General features: G+C 44.2%; 1 protein-coding gene across 1 annotated transcript in view; it reads right to left on the minus strand.

Annotated features, from left to right (window-relative positions):
* Window positions 1-22,454, minus strand: part of arhgap22 (Rho GTPase activating protein 22) — a 56,498-nt gene extending 34,044 nt beyond the window's left edge. Inside the window, exons 1-3 of the mRNA XM_062995206.1 lie at window positions 22,356-22,454; window positions 5,955-6,154; window positions 2,164-2,251 (exon numbers count right to left, since the gene is read on the minus strand). Coding sequence (XP_062851276.1) covers window positions 2,164-2,251; window positions 5,955-6,154; window positions 22,356-22,398 — 331 coding nt within the window. The 5' untranslated portion in view covers window positions 22,399-22,454. The remainder of the gene's footprint in view (window positions 1-2,163; window positions 2,252-5,954; window positions 6,155-22,355) is intronic.
* Window positions 22,455-22,727: the final 273 nt, after the last annotated feature.

The raw sequence follows: 22,727 nt of genomic DNA on the forward strand, positions 1-22,727 counted from the left end.
GTCTTCCATTTTCTTACAATTGCTCACACAGTTGATTTATTCACACCAACCTGCTTGCCTATTGTAGATTCACTCTTCCCAGCCTGGTGCAGGTCTACAATTTTCTTCCTGGTGTCCTTCGACAGCTCTTTGGTCTTGGCCATGGTTGAGTTTGGAGTCTGACTGTTTGAGGCTGTGGACAGGTGTCTATTATACAGATAACGAGGTCAAACAGGTGCCATTAATACAGGTAACGAGTGGAGGACAGAAGAGCTTCTTAAAGAAGAAGTTACAGGTCTGTGAGAGCCAGAAATCTTGCTTGTTTGTGGGTGACCAAATACTTATTTTCCACCATAATTTACAAATAAATTCTTTAAAAATCCTACAATGTGATTTCCTGGATTTTTTTTTCTCATTTTGTCTTTCATAGTTGAAGTGTACCTATGATATATATATATAATTGTCACATGTAACTAATGTTGCTGACTATTGTTGTCCACAATAGTCACAATAGTCATTGTGAGTCACGAGTACTGTTGTTACGTTTCTGATAACAGTGTACAAAGCAAGCAAGCAAATAAAAACTATATTAATATTAATAAATATGATTGCTTTACATGTATATGCATCCATTGCTAGACCAGTCATTTATAAAGTTATAAAGGTTATAAAGTTATAAAGTTTAAATGAACTCCACAGCCATTGCTAGAAAACAAGTGTGGCCACATGCATGCAGCAGAAGCAGTAGATGTTTTAAGTCTGATGGATTTAGCACCGGCTTGTGATATTTGCTTATTGAAGATAAAAGAATTCCTTCATCAGCTATTTACGACAAATGAGAAAGGGGAGACTTTACATCAATCTGCACTATGCTAAACAGAGAAATAAAGTTTCTTTTTGAAAAACAGCAAAGCCTTACATGTTTCAACACACTGTGGCAAGAAAATAAGAGTAAACTACAACCCCAAATCAGAAAAAGTTGAGACAGCGTGGAAAATGCAAATAGGCAGCACATGTTGCTCCAAGATCTCAATGTACCTTTCTGCATTAATGCTGCCATCACAGAAGTGTAAATGACCTTCACCAAGGGCACTGACACACCCCATACCATGGCTTTTGCACTTGTTGCTGATAACAGTCTGGATGGTCCTTTTCGTCTTTGGTCGTTAGGAGCACATGGCATCCATTTTTCAAAAAAGACCTGGAATGCTGATTCATCTAACGACATATTGCTTACAGCAGCAATATGACGTGTGTTTAACTAGTTTCTTACCCCCTCAGTCTCTGTAACCCCCTTATTCTGGTCAATGTAGTGGAGGCTTCAGAGCCTTTACCAGTGCCAGTTTCTTGCAAAGCATTGAACAATATTTTATTCATGTGCTCTTACCCACAACAAGGGAAATTTTGAGTAATCAGTCTTGAGTAATTTTTGGGAAGCCAGGGGAAACAACACCACCCAGTGGAAACCCACACTGTCTCCGATGATACATGCAAATCAAAATTAGTATACCAGCACAGATATACATGCATTTAAATGTTCTTTTTCCAACTGTTTAAGCTGGTCAGGGTCATAGTAGGTCTGGTGCCAATCAATGAATCATGCAACAACCCTCAAGAACAGTGATTAAGGGCTAGGATTGAACCCAGGTTTCAAGGATCCATGCTTATACATGGCAATCAATCTACCAGCTGAGCTGTGTTGCTCTATTTTTATTTTATTTAGAGGTATTTCAGTGCTAAAGTGTATATTGTGTATTTTTTATTTGTAGATGAATGAATTAAATACTGCATATTGTACAGCAGGCAGGCAGAATATTCAGTTTAAGTTTAATTTTAGTTTTTGTTAAGGTTTTATTTCATCGTAATATTAAATTTTATTTGCAACACAGAGTTGCGGCAGTTGTTTGGTTTCATGTAAGGCTCATAAATAGCCAATAACTGTCACTTTTACAAGAGAGAATCTTTAGGGGTTGTATCTCACATGACCTTAAATAATACCTAAAATGGACCATACTAAAGAAGAGGTCGATCACCGACTACAATATTCAGTATGCTTTTAGAACACATCACTGACCTTCCCACGTCATTCCTTGTTTTTATAAAAGGTGAACTTGAGGACAATCCATAAGCACTTCAGACAGCATTAATTAAACAGCCAAAGCAACTTCCTTTACCGTCACTTACCTGGAACTATCTCAAAAAGATGTCTTCCCGGCTCTTCAGGATTGACACTTAGCTCGTTGACTTGGCAGCCGTGTAATGGGATACAGCCCTGGGCAGAAAATATAGAGAAAGAGAACTCTAAAAGCCAGCTGACCCAAAAAGAAGACAGAATCGACTTGACTGCACTTACTATTACTACTACTACTACTACTGCTACTACTACTTACACCGACCAGGCATCACATTATGACCACATTATGAGTCATCACGGCACATGTAAGTGGGTGGGATATATTAGGCAGCAAGTGAACATTTTATCCTCAAAGTTGATGTGTTAGAAGCAGGAAAAATTCGCAAGCGTAAGGATTTGAGCAAGGGCCATTGTGATAGTTAGATGACTGGGTCAGAGCATCTCCAAAACTGCAGCTCTTGTGGGGTGTTCCCAGTCTATCAACAATGGTCAAAGGAAGGAACAGTGGTAAACCGGTCACAGGGTTATGGGTGTCCAAGGCTCATTGATGCACGTCGGGAGCAAAGACTGGCCCTTGTGGTCCGATCCAACAGACGAGCTACTGTAGCTCAAATTGTATGAGTATGGGGCAACAAAAGGGGGACCAACACAATATTAGAAATGTGGTCATAATGTTATGCCTCATCGATGTATAATAACATTAATAATAATAAGAAGCAGAAAAAGCCAGTTAAAAAATTGCACCAGTTACTACTGGCATACCCCTACTGTCCTTGAAACTTTTATCTATTGTGTTATTTGTGGAATTAAATGCTATTCTTTGGGGATTACTATAGATTAGTTCTCTGTTAAGACATTGTAAATGGAAAATTCATTTCAGACGGTAATTACTAAACAAGCTAAAGAGAGTTTTATAAAGAGAGTGCCATGCTTGCTCTGCTGTATGTAAAGCTCTATATAACAGCTTTGCTGAGAAATGCACAATTACACTAAACCACTTTCAAATTATGCACCTCCAGCTCTAAACTTAACCTTAGCGTTTACACCTTCACATAGTCACTGACCAGCTATAGAACAAGACTGCAGAAACTGCTTACTGAACCAAATTGCCTGTTTGCTATTAAACTGCAGCTGAATAGAAACTGCAGCAGGTGTCACTGCAATGGCCTGAAATACTGTTTTTTTTTTTGGTGAACATATTTCTGCATTAGAGATTGTGGTATGATAAAATAAACTGGCTAACTAAACATTACTACATGCATTTTTGGGTGGTGAAAGCTTTGAGATGGATGTGATGGATGGACAGAATGTCAGTTTACTTACACAGAGATACACTATATGTCCGAATGTACACCGATCAGCCATGACATTATAACCACCTCCTTGTTTCTACACTCACTGTCCATTTTATCAGCTCCACTTACCATATAGAAGCACCTTGTAGTTCTACACTTACTGACTGTAGTCCATCTGTTTCTCTGCATGCTTTGTTAGCCCCCTTTCATGCTGTTCTTCAATGGTCAGGACCCCCACAGGACTACCACAGAGTAGGTATTATTTGGGTGGTGGGTCATTCTCAGCACTGCAGTGACACTGACATGGTGGTGGTGTGTTAGTGTGTGTTGTGCTGGTATGAGTGAATAAGACACAGCAGCGCTAATGGGGTTTTTAAACACCTCACTGTCACTGCCGGACTAAGAAAAGTCCACCAAACCAAAAATATCCAGCCAACAGCGCCCCGTGGGCAGCGTCCTGTGACCACTGATGAAGGTCTAGAAGATGTCCAACTCAAACAGCAGCAATAGATGAGTGATCGTCTCTGACTTTACATCTACAAGGTGGACCAACTAGGTAGGAGTGTCTAATAGTTTGGACAGTGAGTGGACATGGTATTTAAAAACTCCAGCAGCGCTGCTGTGTCTGATCCACTTATACCAGCTCAATACACACTGACACACCACCACCATGTTATTGTCACTGCAGTGCTGAGAATGATCCACCATTCAAATAATACCTGCACTGTGGTGGTCCTATGGGGGTCCTCACCATTGAAGAACAGGGTGAAAGCAGGCTAAAAATGCATGCAGAGAAACAGATGGACTACAGTCAGTAACTGTAGAACTACAACGTGCTTGTACTGTACTGTATTGTACTGTATGGTAAGTGGAGCTGATAAAATGGACAGTGAGTGTAGAAACAAGGAGGTGGTTTTAATGTAATGGCTGATCAGTGTATGTGGACATCTGACCATGTGCTTGTCTGAAAACAAGACATAGACATTCATATGAAGTTGGACTTTGCTTGGTGGCAATAACATTACGAGCAAGATTTTACAGTGTGTTTGTTTGAATTTTTGTTTATTGAGTCAAAATAGAATTTGTGAGGTCAGGCCCAGTTGTTAGACAAGGCCTGCTTTGTAATTGATTAGTTAATGTTCCAATTTATCCCAAAGGTGTTAAGTGGGGTTGAGGTCAATGCTGTGTGAAGGCCACTGAAGATTCTCTACACCAAACCCTCCAAACAATGGGTCTGTCTTAAAACGTAGTGATAAAACCTGCTTTGCTGCATACTGCCTACCTAGGCAGCTGCCTAAGTAGAGATGACTACAATAAGACATCAAACTTATAAGGCAGATTATTTAGACACACTAATATTATGGCCATTATGTCACTGCAGTTAGTCTCTGCCATTTAAACCAATGGGCTGAACCGGTACAACCCGCTAGCATGCCAGCTAACATCTCCCTCCGTGAACCAAAAATAGTTAAATTGTCACTGACAAGTCCGAATTTGCAAATACATTTTGTGCATAGAGGCATAATCATTTGGGACAGTGGTAGCCTAGTGGGTAGAGCTGTGGGCTGTCAATCTAAAGGTCGAGAGTTTGAATCCTGGCTCTGCCATGCTGCCACTATTGGGTCCTTGAGCAAGGCCCTTAACCCTGTCTGTTCCAGGGGTGCCGTACGATGGCTGCGATATGCAAAGAAAGAATTTCATTGTACTGTACACCTGTATACGTATAAATGACAAATAAATGCATTATATTCTATTTTATCATGCTGGAATAAAAATACTGCCTTTCCCAAACATAGCTAGAAGCATATAATATATATTTATACTTGGTTATATACACCTGTTAGAAAAAGGAAAGGCTGAAACACATGAGATCAATAATAAAGAGAAGTGTCAACATATTTTTGGCCATGTAGTGTACGCTGTCATTCTCTTGCCCTACACACTGCTGCTTTACTCCCGTAGAGGACAAGGGTCGGCTGTACTACATCTACTAAACAGCAGAGCAGCCTGTGATCTAAATAGCCTGTCAGGTAAAGAGTGTGTGGCATCTGCACCGGTGTACTGTAAAATGCTGACAGTCCCAACATTTGTTTTTAAAATGTTGTCTGGAATATATAAAGGTTATAAATAAAGCTAAACTGTGCGGGTGAAAAAAGCAGTCATCTACTGCACACATGTTGGAGGGGACATGTGTTAGTCATGGCCCTCCTCGGTCAGGAGCAGAGGTCTGCAGCAGTAGAGTAAAACCATTAAACATTACATGAAACAGTTGTAGCTCAGTGGGAAAGGTACTGGACTAGTGATCAAAAAGTAAGGGTTCTCCGTGTCTGTGTGGGTTTCCTCCGGGAGCTCTGGTTTCCTCCCACAGTCCAAGGACGTGCAGTCATCCCTCCCTGCAGGCACTGCCAATTATGCCCACTAGATGGCGCCCAGCCGATCGGTGGCACAGAGGCGTTCAGAATCTCGGCGCTGGTGTGCTAGAGGAATATCCCGCTGCGCCACCTGGGCGAATTACATTTTTAATGAGTATAGCCGATAGAAAATACCTGTGGTTTGGTTTCCTCTTCATCTTTGTAAAAATACAGTTGGTCAGTTCGCAGCACGAACCAGCGCAGCTGCCAGTTCTTCATGATGCTGCGCTGCTTCTTCAGCCAACCGGCTTTTATTGCTTTCTCCTGAAGACTTGGAGAGGACGACCTGCTCGAGGCCCGCGTCAGCTCTCCCATCACCATGCTCTTAGACCTGGCTAAAGGTACATGCGTACACACACACACACACACACACAGACACTTTCATTTAAGTATAAAAAATCTGAGATCTGGTAATTGCGTGTATGTATTAACATGAGAAAAAAAATCTGTTATATACTATAACAATTAAAAATATATTTATTTATTTATTTAATTATTTTCATTTATTCATTTTAAGTTTATGTTCTTTGCGTTTTTTTTTTTTTGTGGATTCATAGGGGTGACAGGAACTTAACATTTATTTTAGTTAGTTTAAAATGACATTTTTAAGTATTTTTACATTTGTTTACTATGGTATTAATATGTGCATTATTCTATTCCTAAATCAACTTGACCAGAAATATTAATCAACATTATAGATAATCATGGGCAGATGTAACACCTATATACTTTTATTTTCATATATACATACACCGATGAGGCATAACATTATGACCACCTTCCTAATATTGTGTCCCCATTTTGCTGCCAAAACAGCCCTAACCCTTCGAGGCATAGACTCTACTAGACCCCTGAAGGTGTGCTGTGGTATCTGCCACCAACATGTTAGCAGCAGATCCTTTAACTCCTGTAAGTTGCGAGGTGAGGCCTCCATGGATTGTCCAGCACATCCCACAGATGCTCGATTGGATTGAGATCTGGGGAATTTCCTTGGACCACTTTTGATAGCTACTGACCACTGCAGTTTTCTTTAGCATATTCTAGCTTCTTTGGGTGTCAGGGTAAGAGTGCAGTGTCAGCTGTTGTATGGCACCCCTGAAGCTGAGAGGGTTAAGGGACTAGCTCAAGGGCCCAACAGTGGCAGCATGGCAGAGGAGGGATTCAAACTTGCAATCATCTAGTTAATAACTCACAGCTCTACCCATTAGGCTACCACTGTACCAAGGTGTTATTATCTGGCATTATTTAATTCAGAGGAAGTTAGATCATTTAACTTGCTCCTCATCATTTTATGTAGCCTATAAAATGATTTAATAATTTAAAACATATTGCTATTTTCCAGCATTAAAGAGACCAAAAAAGTACAGGGTAGCGACAAACCCTTTTTTATTAATATAATATTAAATTGATGATGTTGCCATTTATTGGCACGAACCACTTAATCTAGGTGTGAGTTATGGTGGCCACTGTAATGAGGTGTAGTGGAGTGTGAAATTATAGAAATACTATAAACACCTACAGGCTTATTTTTCAGGACAGTATCACACCACCCTATTGTTGATAAATGTTTTATAACTGTGTGCCTATTATACTTTATTCTATACCTGGTATGTAGCATCATATATACACTGATCAGCCATAACATTAAAACCACCTCCTTGTTTCTACACTCACTGTTCATTTTATCAGCTCCACTTACCATATAGAAGGACTTTGTAGTTCTACAATTACTGACTGTAGTCCATCTACTTCTCTACATACCTTTTTAGCCTGCTTTCACCATGTTCTTCAATGGTCAGGACCCCCACAGGACCACCACAGAGCAGGTATTATTTAGGTGGTGAATCATTCTCAGCACTGCAGTGACACTGACATGGTGGTGGTGTGTTAGTGTGTGTTGTGCTGTATGAGTGGATCAGACACAGCAGCGCTGCTGGAGTTTTTAAATACCATGTCCACTCCTACCTAGTTGGTCCACCTTGTAGATGTAAATACAGAGACGATCGCTCAGCTATTGCTGCTGTTTGAGTTGGTCATCATCTAGACCTTCATCAGTGGTCACAGGACGCTGCTCACGGGGCGCTGTTGGCTGGATGTTTTTGGTTGGTGGATTATTCTCAGTCCAGCAGTGACAGTGAGGTGTTTAAAAACTCCATCAGCGCTGCTGTGTCTTATCCACTCATACCAGCACAACACACACTAACACACCACCACCATGTCAGTGTCACTGCAGTTCTGAGAACAATCCACCACCCAAATAATACCTGCTCTGTGGTGGTTCTGTGGGGGTCCTGACCAATGAAGAACAGCATGAAAGGGGGCTAACAAAGCATGCAGAGAAACAGATGGACTACAGTCAGTAATTGTAGAACTACAAAGTGCTTCTATATGGTAAGTGGAGCTGATAAAATGGACAGTGAGTGTAGAAACAAAGAGGTGGTTTTAATGTTATGGCTGATCAGTGTATATTTTTCATTCAAATTGAAGACAAATTTAAAGCCCATATAGGAACAACTGCTCTAAAGATTTACAGAGTGGTGAAAGCCGTAGGCAACCACAATTTGGCAGAGTGAATATAATACAACAGCTGAAGACAGATATATTTCATATGTAATAGGAGCAGCAGTAGCTCACTGGTTTATGTCTGCACCCCTCATGTGTGGTTTAAGATTACAAAAAAATAAATCCTATCTTTCCCTGTATTTCATAGAATTCAACTTTCAGCAACAGTCTGAGCACATCATTACTTAACCATGCTATCAGGTTTCTCTTTTCCTCTATTTCTCATCAATGGTCTCTGCTGTATTAAGACCTGGCCATATCACCCAGGCTTGTCATCTTCTGTCTCATATTTGCAAAGTCACAATTGTCTCTTGTGGTCTCTGGCCATAAGGGCCAATCCATTCCCTGGGTCCATTTGTCTAGAGCAGGACAGAAACCCCTGCCAGAATCTCATTAAATCACTGCGGGTAATGGAAGCCTTGCCAGTGTTAGTGTAGACTACTTCACCCAAAGGGACCAAAACGGAGGGGGGGGGGCTCCTAAATTCACTCTCTCAAAGCACACCAAGCTTCAAAAACAGACCCACGGCTGCCTTTTTTATTATCAGTCAACTCTACAGTCAAAGCCTGTCAGCCAGTCAATAAGTAAGCTTAATGTTTTACAGGTTGCAGAGCAGGAGCTGGACGCATTCCATATTAGTGAGGATTTAAAAAATCTATTAGCAAGTGTAAAATAATTTAAATGTCATGTAAAGAAGAAGGATAATATTGTGGCGTTTGCGAAGAAGAGACGGAGTCGCGAGTTGACATGACAACAGGATCAGCTCTTTATTGTTTACACGGATTAAGACACGTGTGAACACACACCCAATTCCCCGCTATTGCAGCCACGTTATTCCTAGCCCCGTGCTACACAGTCACGGTAGGTTTTAGATTCAACATGTAATTAAACAAATACACTATGCGCAAACTAACATCATTAAACAGAACACCAAACAACATAAACAAACCCCATAAACATGTACACAAAGAACGCAACAGTTATTAACACCGCGGCCGCGAGTCCCTCTGGGTAACGCTCGCTCCGCCCTCCCCCCTAATCCACAGTGGCGGACGCCACACAGCCCCCCTCCCAAAAGTCAACCGTCCCGGTGACTCACTCAACCCCCAACAAAATCCCGAAACCTGCACGGCGGTCTCCGTTCGCGCCGCGGTCTATCCACCACGGCCTCAGGGCGTTCTGGAGCCGGTACTGTAACTGCCACATTCGAACTCCGCTCAGTGTCTGGTACCTTGGGCCTGTACGGGGCCAACCGATCACGATGCACCACCATACGCCTTCTCCCCCAACAAATACGGTAGACCACCTCCCCTAAACGACCCTTCACGGTGCAGGGCCCGACCCACGCGGACTGTAGCTTTGGGCAACGACCTTTCTTACGGCGAGGGTTGTGCAGCCAGACCTCGGTGCCAGGCATGAGAGGCTCCCCGACACAGCGCATATCGTAGGCCCGCTTCTGCTTCACCCCTGCATCCGCCTGATGTGTCCTGGCCAGCTTGTGCACTCTTTGCAAACGGGACATGAGCTCTGAGACAAAGATTGGTCCCGGTACAACACCACTTTCCCCATCCGGAGGTGCCCCAAAAACTAGATCCACAGGTGTCCGTAGCTCTCGCCCAAACATTAACATGGCTGGAGTGAACCCTGTCGTCTCTTGAACGGCCGAGCGGCACGCGAGAAGTACCACAGGCAATTGCTTGTCCCAATCCCGCTGGTTCTCTGCGGTCACTACGGCTAATTGCGTGGCCAAAGTCCTATTAAAGCGTTCCACTAGGCCGTCGCTCTGTGGATGAAGTGGGGTTGTCCGGGTCTTGCGCACCCCAAGCCGGCGACAGACTTCACTCATCACCTCGGACTCAAAGTTCCGGCCCTGGTCGCTGTGTAGTTCTTCAGGGACTCCAAAGCGGCAGAAAAACTCCCCTACCAGCCGCTCTGCTGTTGTGTTTGCACTTTGGTCCGGCACAGCATAGGCCTCCGGCCACTTGGTGAAGTAGTCCATGGCCACAAGCACATAGCGGTTCCCCGAGTCTGTCACCGGAAACGGCCCCAAGATGTCCACAGCCACTCTCTCCATCGGTGCACCTGACCGCATGGGTTGAAGCGGGGCCCTTGCTCGCTGTGGCGGCCCCTTCTTTGCCGTGCACGTGTCGCAGCAATGAACAAACAGCTCAACATCAGTACGACAGCCAGGCCAGTAAAACCGCTGCCGCAGTCGCCTCAGAGTCTTGGTGACCCCAAAGTGCCCCGAGCCCGGTGTACCATGCATGACCCGCAGTACCAACGTTCTCAGGGTGCGTGGGACAACAGTCTGTACAACCCGGCCCCCTGGTACCGGTTCTTCCCAAACCCGGCACAAAAGTCCTTTTTCGAGCCTAAGACTGTCCCAGTTCGAGCGCAAGGCCTTCGCCACTGGTCCGTGCGGTAATATCTCGGCCCAATCTGGTCGGTGTGATGCGTCCAGCCCCTGTAATGCCCAGGCGAGCTCTGGGTCAGACATCTGTGCCAGTCTAAAATCCTCAAGAGACATCTGTTGGAGACAAAGAACCGGTGGGTCTGCCACTGTCACGGCTGCACACTGTCCAACATATCTGTCCTCCGCGCGCAAACAGTAGCGGCAGTCAGTGTCCACACAAGGCCGACGGGATAAGGCGTCTGCGTTGCCATGCCGCTGGCCAGCCCGATGTTCGATCCGGAAACTGTACTCTTGCAGCCTGGCAATCCATCTCGCCAGCTGCCCCTCTGGTTCCCGGAATCTCATCAGCCACATGAGCGATGCATGGTCCGACCGCAACACAAAGGGTACTCCGTACAGGTAATGGCGGAAATGCCTCAGGCCAGCAACAACAGCCAGCAGCTCCCGACGTGTCACGCAATAGTTCCGCTCTGCTTTGTTCAGACGCCGGCTGAAGTAGGCGATGACACGCTCGGCTCCATCCTGCAACTGGGACAGTACAGCCCCCAGCCCATGGTTACTGGCGTCGGTGTCCACAATGAAACCCTCACCCGGCCTCGGGTATGCCAGGATCGGTGCGTTACACAGCCGCTGCCGCAGAGAACAGAATGCATGATCGGCGTCCTCCGACCACCGGAATTTAACCCCACCCCCGGTCAGATGGTGCAAAGGAGCCGCGATGTCTGCGAAGCCTTTCACAAACCGCCTGTAGTAAGACGCGAGGCCCAGGAAGCTCCGCAGCTCCCTGAGGTTCCTGGGGGTCGGCCAGTCCTGCACAGCCTCCGTCTTCCCAGGGTCTGTCTCAATACCCGCCCCACTGACAACATGCCCAAGGAAGTTCACGCGCCGCTGAAGGAAAGAGCACTTCCCGGGGTGCAGCTTCAGATTGGCCGCTTGGATCGCTGTCAGGACTAGTTCTAGATTAAACATGGCCCCGTCGAACTCTACTGCGTGCACGAGTACGTCGTCCAAATACACCACATACTTGTCACGGGGGATGTCTGCCAGGACCCGATCCATTAGGCGCTCAAACGTGGCCGGGGCATTGCAAAGTCCAAAGGGAAGGACGTTAAAATGCCATAGCTCCGTTCCCAACGTGAAGGCGGTCTTTTCCTTGGCACCTGGGGCTAAAGGCACCTGCCAATACCCACTGCGTAGATCCAGAGAGCTAAACCAGGCAGAACCAGACAGTCGGTCGAGTGCATCATCAATCCGCGGGAGTGGGTAGGAGTCCATTTTGGTCACAGCATTCAACCTGCGATAGTCAACGCAGAATCTCCAGCTCCCATCCTTCTTCTTGGCTAGCACCACCGGAGACATCCAGGGGCTGTGTGATGGCTCGATGACTCCGGAGGCTACCATCGCCCGGATCTGTTGCTCGGCCGCCAGTCGTTTCGCCAGGGGAAGACGGTGTGGTCTGAGACGAATCGGGGGGGCGTCGCCCGTGTTGATGTCGTGCTGCGCCAACCCGGTCCTGGTGCAGTCCTGTTCCGAAGCTGCGAAGACCCCTGCAAAACGCTCCAACAGGTCCCACAGCCGCTGTTTCTGCACCTCCGAAAGGCCTGCACCACTGCGTTGCCATAGGTCACGCAGCGCTTGGGTGTTGGGGGACTCCTCTGGCCCCCTTGGTGGTCCGCCCGTGTCGGGGGACCCTGCCGGGAACTGTGTGTTCGAGCAGTCCCACACCATAACCCCATCACAAACCTTAACTGTTAACCCATTCAGTTGCACGGTTCCCCTGTCAAAGTTGATTATAGCGCCCAAGCACCCCAAAAAATCCGCCCCTAAGATGCACGAGTCTTTGATGGGACATAACCAGAAATCATGAGTTACCGGCCCACCCCCGAAATCGACCGCAAGTGCTCGGCAACCCAGTAATCCAACACGGTCGCCGGTGACCGTCGACAGTTCAGTTGGGACCTGCTTCCATTTCGCCATGTCCCCTGCCATGTCTGTTGGTACCCCCAGCCCTGGTATTCCAACACGGTCGCCGGTGACCGCCGACAGTTCAAATTGGCCCCCGATGTCCGGTACAACTCCCGGTCGGATCAGCGACACCGACGACCCGGTGTCCACGAGCGCCATGACCGGAGTCCCATTAATTAAACATTCTACATATGGGCCGCTACGTCCGCCGACCCTGGCCGACGAAAACCAGGAGGGATTGACAGGTGGGTCAGGAGCCACCACGCCCCTCATTGGGCGGCTCCTGGGTCGTTTCCCGCAGGGCTAGCAGTGGGGCACTGGGTGGCTCTATGTCCACGCTCACCACACAGCCAGCACCCCTGTTGCCGAGGCGCAGACCTGGCTACTGCTGTCGACTGGCGAGCATGGCTCAAAAAGATAAGCTCTACGCGTTCTGCTTCCTTGACTGCCGCTCCCAGGGAACTTGGAGCTGCTAGTTGCACATGCTTCTGTAGCTCATGCGGGGCCAGTGCATTTATGAAGTAATCCAGAGCTAGCTCCCGTTGCACGGAACGTGGGAATGTCGGGTACGCTTGCCGCACCAACAGCGCCACCTCGGACGCCAGCACACTGATCCGCTCACCATGGCGACGTCGTCTTGCCGCCAACAGCTGCTTTGCCGCCGGTTCCGCCGGGTACCGCCCGAAACGGCTCCGCAGGGCCGCCGTCAGCTCAGCCAAATTACCCCGGCACTCTGGGGGAAGCTCCACCAGAACCCTCAGAGCCTCTCCTTGCAGCGCGAGGCAGAGATGAGCCGCCGTGTCGCCATCCGTCCATCCGGAGCGGGCCGCGACGATCTCCAGCTGGGCCTCATACGCCTCCCAATCCGCTCCACCGTCGTAGCTGGGGAGACGAAGCTGCGCCGCCACTGGTGATACTGCTGCTGCCTCCGCTGTTGTCACCACCGGACTCGGCCGAAGCTGGCTTGATCCATCCGGTTCGAAAGAGAGCTGTTTCCTGGTCTTCGCCGTGCCGTCTTTTCGCCGTGCGCCAGAGAAACCATCTATTTGCCGTTGAAGAAACTTTATTTCTTCAGCAATTACCCCCACGTCATCTAGAGGGCAATGCGATCCCACTTCTGACACCAATGTGGCGCCGGCGAGTAGGAAGGCGAGCGTCGGGACCTCGAGTGAGCTGCCCTTGGCAGATCTCTCAGTGGTTTAGGACGTACACTCATTCATGCACACATACATCCATACAACAGACAAACATAGAAGCTACCCATCCAGCTCTCACCGCAGCCACCCAGTCTCCCACACTGGGATACACGCTGACGGTAAGCCTGGATACCACGGCTCCTCCCACTGACGCTACATAGCCCCCTCCCTAAAGGTCAACCGTCCCGGTGACCTACTCACCAGCGACCACTGGGTGGCTCTATATCCGGACCTCACCCCATTACACTGCCGAGCCGCTGTTTCAACACCCCTGCTGCACCTGGCTTTCCATGCCCTCGCAACAACCCCGGGGCCAGCGCACTCAGACAGATCGGGCATATTGGCCCACCGAACCACCAGAGCCACCCAGACATCACAATCCCACTTCTGACACCAAATGTGGCGTTTGCGAAGAAGAGACGGAGTCGCGAGTTGACATGACAACAGGATCAGCTCTTTATTGTTTACACGGATTAAGACACGTGTGAACACACACCCAATTCCCCGCTATTGCAGCCACGTTATTCCTAGCCCCGTGCTACACAGTCACGGTAGGTTTTAGATTCAACATGTAATTAAACAAATACACTATGCGCAAACTAACATCATTAAACAGAACACCAAACAACATAAACAAACCCCATAAACATGTACACAAAGAACGCAACAGTTATTAACACCGCGGCCGCGAGTCCCTCTGGGTAACGCTCGCTCCGCCCTCCCCCCTAATCCACAGTGGCGGACGCCACAATATAAACAAACAAGCTGCTCTAGCATCCATTATCTATTAAAATTAAAGACTCATATAGTCTATAAGTAGTTTTTATTCTTTATATACACCGATCAGCCCTAACATTAAAACCACCTCCTTGTTTCTACACTCACTGTCCATGTTATCAGCTCCACTTACCATATAGAAGCACTTTGTGGTTCTACAATTACTGACTGTTGTCCATCTATTTCTTTACATACTCTTTTAACCTGCTTTCACCCTGTTCTTCAATGGTCAGGACCCCCACAGAGCAGGTATTATTTAGGTGGTGGATGATTCTCAGCACTGCAATGACGATGGCATGGTGGTGGTGTGTTAGTGTGTGTTGTGCTGGTATGAGTGGATCAGACACAGCAGCGCTGCTGGAGTTTTTAAATACCGTGTCCACTCACTGTCCACTCTATTAGACACTCCTACCTAGTTGGTCCACCTTGTAGATGTAAAGTCAGAGACGATCGCTCATCTATTGCTGCTGTTTGAGTTGGTCATCTTTGAGACCTTCATCAGTGGTCAGAGGATGCTGCCTACGGGGTGCTGTTGGCTGGATGTATTTTTGGTTGGTTGACTATTCTCAGTCTAGCAGTGACAGTGAGGTGTTTAAAAACTCCATCAGCGCTGCTGTGTCTGAGCCACTCATACCAGCACAACACACACTAACACACCACCACCATTGAAGAACAGCATGAAAGGGAGCTAACAAAGCATGCAGAGAAACAGATGGACTACAGTCAGTAATTGTAGAACTACAAAGTGCTTCTATATGGTAAGTGGAGCTGATAAAATGGACAGTGAGTGTAGAAACAAGGAGGTGGTTTTAATGTTATGGCTGATCGGTGTATGTATGTATTGATTATTATTATTTTATTTTATTTTCATTATTTTCTTTGCAGTGGTGAAGGGCTTACTTTAACATTCTGTTAAAACACTGTTTCCATTTTTTTTCTTAGAAAGCCATGACATTTTATTAAGCAGTTATTAAGTGTGTAATGTTAGAATCATGTAGAGATTTAAGGGCTTCTCCTGCTCGTCTGCTCATTTCCTGGTTATTTAAAAATGAAGCAAGACGAATGAGCACCATGCATATTTAATCAATGCTCATTTTTAGACTATGAGAATTCATTTTTGTGTCTGACCCTAAACTATCCTCTTCATGTCGTGATCTTTAATATAATATGAATATTTTATATTTAACATTAGCTTTATTTATTAGCTCATCAGCTCTTCCTGCAGTGATATAAAGCTCAGATAGGCCTGGCTGCCTAAGGGGTTGTAATAATAATAATAAAAATAGATCTCAGCTTAGTTACATTGTTTCAAGAAGCCAAAAAGAATCCTGTTCACCATAATTGAAATCAAATATAGTTCCCTGGCCGAGTCGAGGCAAATCAAAAGCGTCATGATTCCAGTTAGTAATTGGACATGCTGGGAAATCTATCTGACTCATGCACGTCTCCAGCTGAGACCTGAGAGTGAAGATCTCTCATGGTGGTCCAGCATATATGATAGGCACTATATCTTATCTCAGGCATGTACATAAATGTCTAGCTGCCTCCTTATAGGAGCGGAGAATTATTGCCCAGAGCTGCTGAGAGAATCCACTGTAGTGTTAACTAACAGAAACACAGAAACAGAAACACACTCATTCATTAGCATACACCGATCAGGCATAACATTAAAACCACCTCCTTGTTTCTACACTCACTGTCCATTTTATCAGCTCCACTTACCATATAGGTGCACTTTGTAGTTCTACAATTACTGACTGTAGTCCATATGTTTCTCTACTTACCTCTTAAGTCACCCTGTTTTTCAATGGTCAGGACCCCCACAGGACTACCACAGAGCAGATATTATTTAGGTGGTGGATCATTCTCAGCACTGCAGTGACACTGACATGGTGGTGGTGTGTTAGTGTGTGTTGTGCTGGTATGAGTGGATAAGACACAGCAGTGCTGATGGAGTTTTTCCGTCCCTGCTGGACTGACAATAGTCCACCAACCAAAAATATCCAGCCAACAGCACCCTGTGGGCAGCGTCCTGTGACCACTGATGAAGGTCTAGAAGATGACCAACTCAAACAGCAGCAATAGATGAGCGATCGTCTCTGACTTTACATCTACAAGGTGGACCAACTAGGTAGGAGTGTCTAATACAGTGGACAGTGAGTGGACATGGTATTTAAAAACTCCAGCAGCACTGCTGTGTCTGATCCACTCATACCAGCACAACACACACTAACACACCAACACCATGTCATTGTCACTGCAGTGCTGAGAAAGATCCACCATTCAAATAATACCTGCTCTGTAGTGGTCTTGTGGGGGTCCTGATCATTGAAGAACAGGGTAAAAGCAGGCTAAAAAGGTATGTAGAGAAACATGGACTACAGTCAGTAATTGTAGAACTACAAGGTGCTTCTATATAGTAAGTGGAGCTGATAAAACGGACAGTGAGTTTAGAAACAAGGAGGTGGTTTTAATGTTATGGCTGATTGATGTATGTACTGTATGTTAATTTGTAATTATTACTATAATTTCTTGTCAGTCACCCTACATTTACAGTTCGTTTCATCAATACCAATGTATTTATATTTATTACATATTTTGCATAGTTGTCATAGTTGTCATATTGTTATCATTATTGAAGCAGTTTTCAGGTGTAACTGAGGGCTTGTTTGAAATGTCTATTATCACTAAATGATATTAATAAATGAAATACATGTGAGTAAAATCTGTTATTTATTATGCCATATAATACTTAAAAACTACAAACTGTCCAATATACTTTATTTATCTGTGTACCAATTTAACCTGTAAAGAGGTGGAACATGTGACACTAAAGTGGCCACATAAACCCCCAAATAATGGTTGTAGTCTTTTTCATCAATTAAAAAAATAATATGAATTTTCGACTCGATTCATTTATTAATGTTTAGTTTTCATTCATGTTTAGCAACAGTTTTCCTATTCATGGTAGCAAGACATTATTCCTTCTCAAGATATCACATTATCACATACCCACCCATTTATGCAACCATCACACCTAGAAGAAAATTAGATTTTGCCTACTGGCATGTCTTTGGGAGGTGGGATAAAATGTAGAGTACACAGAGGAGAACTCTACACAGACAGTAACCAGAGCCAATGATTCAACCCATGTCCCCAGGACTTTAGAGCTATGTCACACCAACACTACGTGATGTGCCGACAAGCCGTCTTGTACATACGTGTTGTATAAAATAATTAATAAATAAAATAGTAGTAAAAACTGACAAGCTTTTAAACCTCTAAAGACTATGCAGCTGCTTCATTAAGAAAATACATTTTTGCGTTTAATTTAAATTAGACAGTAATCATCATCACTGTCTAGACAGACATAAAACTAGCCGGAATATTTGTATACATACAAGTAAATATTATGCATACATTATTCTGAATCTTTTCCCTTCAGCTACTCCCTTGTTTAGGTGTCTCCAGCGGATCTGGTGTGCATACCAGACTTGGCACTGACAAATGCACCTCCCACTGGCTAGGATGTTTTGTCCAATCCCCCCTCCCCACATTGTACATTAACCAGTAATGTCCCTGCAAACGGACAGCCAACTGACAGCGCGGCTGAGATTCGAACCTCGGATCTCAGGAATAAGAGGCCAGTGTACTTTACCGCCCAAACACCCATAATATCTAAAATATATTTAAAATACATTCTAAATATATTTAGATGTGTCAATCAACACATTTAAATTTAAAATAAAAAAGAAAATAAAAAAAAGAAATTAAGAAGTGTGTAGAAATTGTCAGGAAAAGCCACTGATTGTAAAAATTGACCAATATACACTGATAATATATTATAATATAATTATATTAAAACCACCTCCTTGTTTCTACACTCACTGTCCATTTTGTCAGCTCCACTTACCATATATACTAGTTCTACAATTACTGACTGTAGTCCATCTGTTTCTCTACATATCTTTTTAACCTGCTTTCATACTGTTCTTCAATGGTCAGGACCACTACAGAGCAGGTATTATTTAGGTGGTGGATAATTCTCAGCACTGCAGTGACAATGACATGGTGGTGGTGTGTTAGTGTGTGTTGTGCTGGTATGAGTGGATCGGACCCAGCAGCGCTCCAGTGCTGCTGGAGTTTTTAAATACCATGTCCACTCACTGTCCACTATTGGACACTCCTACCTAGTTGGTCCACCTTGTAGATGTAAAGTCAGAGATGATCTGCTCATCTATTGCTGCTGTTTAAGTTGGTCATCTTCTAGACCTTTATCAGTGGTCAAAGAAAGCTGCCCACAGGGTGCTGTTGGCTGGATATATTTTTGGTTGGTGAACTATTCTCAGTCCAGCAGGGACAGTTAGGTGTTTAAAAACTCCACTCATACCAGCACACTAACACACCACCACAATGTCAGTGTCACTGCAGTGCTGAGAATGCCTACTAATACCTACTCTGTGGTGGTCCTGGGAAAGACCTGACCATTGAAGAACAGCATGAAAGGGGGCTAACAAAGCATGCAGAGAAACAAATGGACTATAATCAGTAATTGTAGAACTACAAAGTGCTTCTATATGGTAAGTGGAGCTGATAAAATGAACAGTGGGTGTAGAAACAAGGAGGTGGTTTTAATGTTATAGCTGATCGGTGTATATTAAATTAAGAAAGTCTAGTTTCAAATAAAGGATTTCTTAATTCACAGGGTTGCAGGATTTTAGGGGCTAAATAAAAGGAACCTAAGTATATTCAAGGACTTGTGGAATTTAGTCAAAATTGTCCATATTATTAAGTTTCTCAGATGATTGACATCTCATATGTGTTTTACTCAAATCTATCAAATGGTAAATTACACACTTCTCTGATATCCGTTATTAAATTGTTCATATTACAGTACACACATTAATAATCTCCATCCACTTCCTCAAAAAAAATCGAATCCCTTCACATATCATTAAATAACTCAGTCAAGAATCCGCCTGTCGCTGGCAAATAGGATTGAGGTTACGCCTCATTAGCAGCTTGTGCTGGCTCAAACAACCTGTTCTGTACATACACCATGCGTGCCTATCATAATTCTGCCCAGAAAAGGCCGACTTTTACACAGAACAGAAAAAAACTAGTTTGACTGTTGCATTTCTGACAGCTTTAGTTGATTTATCTCTGCAGAGTAAATGAGATGTGGCCTCCACTCTTTGCTCAACATGGAAAAAAAAAACCTTGCTGGAGTGTCGAACATGACAGGTGAAGCCAGAACACTTATTAAATGTGACATGCCCCATATGCAGGATGACAAAGGCAGGCAAGAAAGCAGGGCAATTCACTTCCAAGCGTCTGTATTATGTTGCACAGCAGGCAAAGGATCAATTCACAAATGGCTTTTTACAACCAAAAAGCATTAGTGCTGAAACAGGCAGGCACCACGTCTGCAGGCCAGATAAGCATTCATTTACACACTGACAGTGCAGACTTAACCAGAATTCTGAGATTTTATTTCACTTTAAATTGTCAATTTTGATACTTTCAACTGTAGGTCACTTGTGTTTTTGCTTAAATGTTGCCAAAACACACAAAACTGATATCAAGGTTAGGAATATCTAACTGTATCTGTTATTCATCTAATACTGACATCATCTTCATATCCAAGCTAGTTCTCACCAAAATTATACACTGTCCCAGCATGTGGACCAGTTTAAAAAAAATGTCTGATCTGAAATGATCCAGTGTTTGATGCCACTTATCAGAATTGCTGCTGTTCTAGTAATTTCTAGTTATAATCTTCAAAAGTCAGTGCATTGCCTTGATACACTGGGATCAATGAGGGAATACATTCTAGACCAAGTGCAAGTGCTAGTCCAAATACAGGGCATAAGATTTATTTATTTAGCCAAGCTACATGACAAATTGTTTTGGAAGATGGAAGAAAACCATTGTACCATAGCAAACCCACCACCAACTCTCCAAACCCAACAATTAAAGGGGAGGACCAACCTTCATCCAGCTCTATTGCCTTGTACCCCTATGAATATCCTTTCTTCCTGATATAATACTTACCCATAAATGTACTGGTGACCTGTTTGGGGTGTGAATATGTCTCAATCTTACTGCAGGTTTCATTGCATTACCAATATACAGATAGAAAGACAGACAGACAGAAAGATAGATGTATATGCATCAGTGGCGGGTTCTCCTTGTTTTTTCAGGGCTTTGACATTGAGCTGTATGATTTATTGTGTGTAGGTCTTGGGTGCCTGAGTGGTGAAACTTGATTTATCATAGAACTAAAAATAAGATTGGCAACCCCTGAAATAAAATTTTATATAATTCCTTTTAATTTGCCTTAACCTATTAATGAGTATTGAGAGTTTCTTTTACCATTTGGAAACCCTATTTCTACCACAATGCTTTTGCACGGTAACTCATGTGGTTACAGTATTACTGATTTTTAACTAATGTATTACTGAATAAGTGTTAGTACACACCACACACACACACACACACACACACACACACACATATATATATATATATATATATATACTGTATATACAGTATATACATATGTATTTCAATAGTTCTAGGGTAGACTTCATACATCATATGGTTTAACTAATGTATTAATATATGTTTGTACACACACACACACACACACACACACACACACACACACACACACACACACATATACTGTATATATATATATATATATATGGTTCTAGGGTACAGGCCCTTTCAGTTTTAATTAATAATAAAACAGTCAAGGTTCAGAGTTAAACTGCAACAATGATCAATGCTTGGTTTTACCACTAAATCCTTGATCTATTGCCACAATTGTGTTCTATTTTTAGGTGTACTAACTCAAGCCTAGTATGCTGAACTATCAGTAAAATGTTTACAGTCTAAGTACTAAGTACTATGAATAATGATTTGAGAAAAAGGTTATTTAAAACAGTTTTCTAGACATTGTCTTGTTTCAGACAAAATTAAAACATCAGTGTTTATTCACCACTAGCAACCTGATTTTTAGACCATGATTAGTCCTAATCCTAGATTAAAAGAAGTTTAATGGTACGTCATGATTGATGTTTCTACTTAGTTCAAGACTCATCTAAATCCAAGTTTTGGAAACTGTCCCTTTCAGATTTTATCAATTAAGTTTTGCCTTTTAAAACCCTGAAAGCTGAGACACCACCCGCATGTATTTGAATGTCTAGATAGAGAAACTGTACATGCTGTTTGTATGTATATGTGCAGCCTTTTTTTCTATTGTCATCAGTGAATTAACTACTCAGCTACACCTTAATGCCACAACTGGTTTGGGTAATACCATCTTTACATCCATGACAGCTCAGAAAAAAAGTGAGTGCCACTTCCTTAATGAGGCACATAAAATGTGTGACGTGTCTGGGCGCTATCCATTAGTAGTAACCAATTAAAGACAGGTTACTAAGCGACAGACTAGCATTGTCCGATGTCCATGCACATGAGAGCATCAGCAGCTAATCCAGTTTTGAGAGGCTTGAAAGCATAGCATGATGCTGAGGATGCAGGATGCGGTGCAGATAGGATTGGAGTGATGCAGAGTGAGATGCTGGGTGAGATGCTCAGCATTGCAGTGCTTACCTCGCCTTGTCTGTCTGATCTTGGGGCTCAGCATAGTGCTCATGGCTGGACAGTAGTGTGCTCACCCATCCACATCTTTGGATCTTCTCTAGGCTCTCCTGTACTGCCTCGCCCTGTTGCACCTTATCCAGCTCTGGCAAGCATCTCTCTATCCCTCTTCCCTCTCTCTCTACCAAACCCAACCCCCCTCCTCTTTCCCACCGATTATGTTCCACTGGTCCACTGCTGTGAGCTGCTACGTTGAGACACTCCCTCTCTCATTATGCAGAGGCAGCTGGAGAAGAGGGACCTCTCACACACGCTCAGATCCACCCTTACCCACGATGAATTATTTATCCCACCACTACCCAAATGAATTCTACTACAGCCACG

The sequence above is a fragment of the Trichomycterus rosablanca genome, chromosome 5, assembly GCF_030014385.1.
Source record: "Trichomycterus rosablanca isolate fTriRos1 chromosome 5, fTriRos1.hap1, whole genome shotgun sequence".
NCBI lineage: Eukaryota > Metazoa > Chordata > Actinopteri > Siluriformes > Trichomycteridae > Trichomycterus > Trichomycterus rosablanca.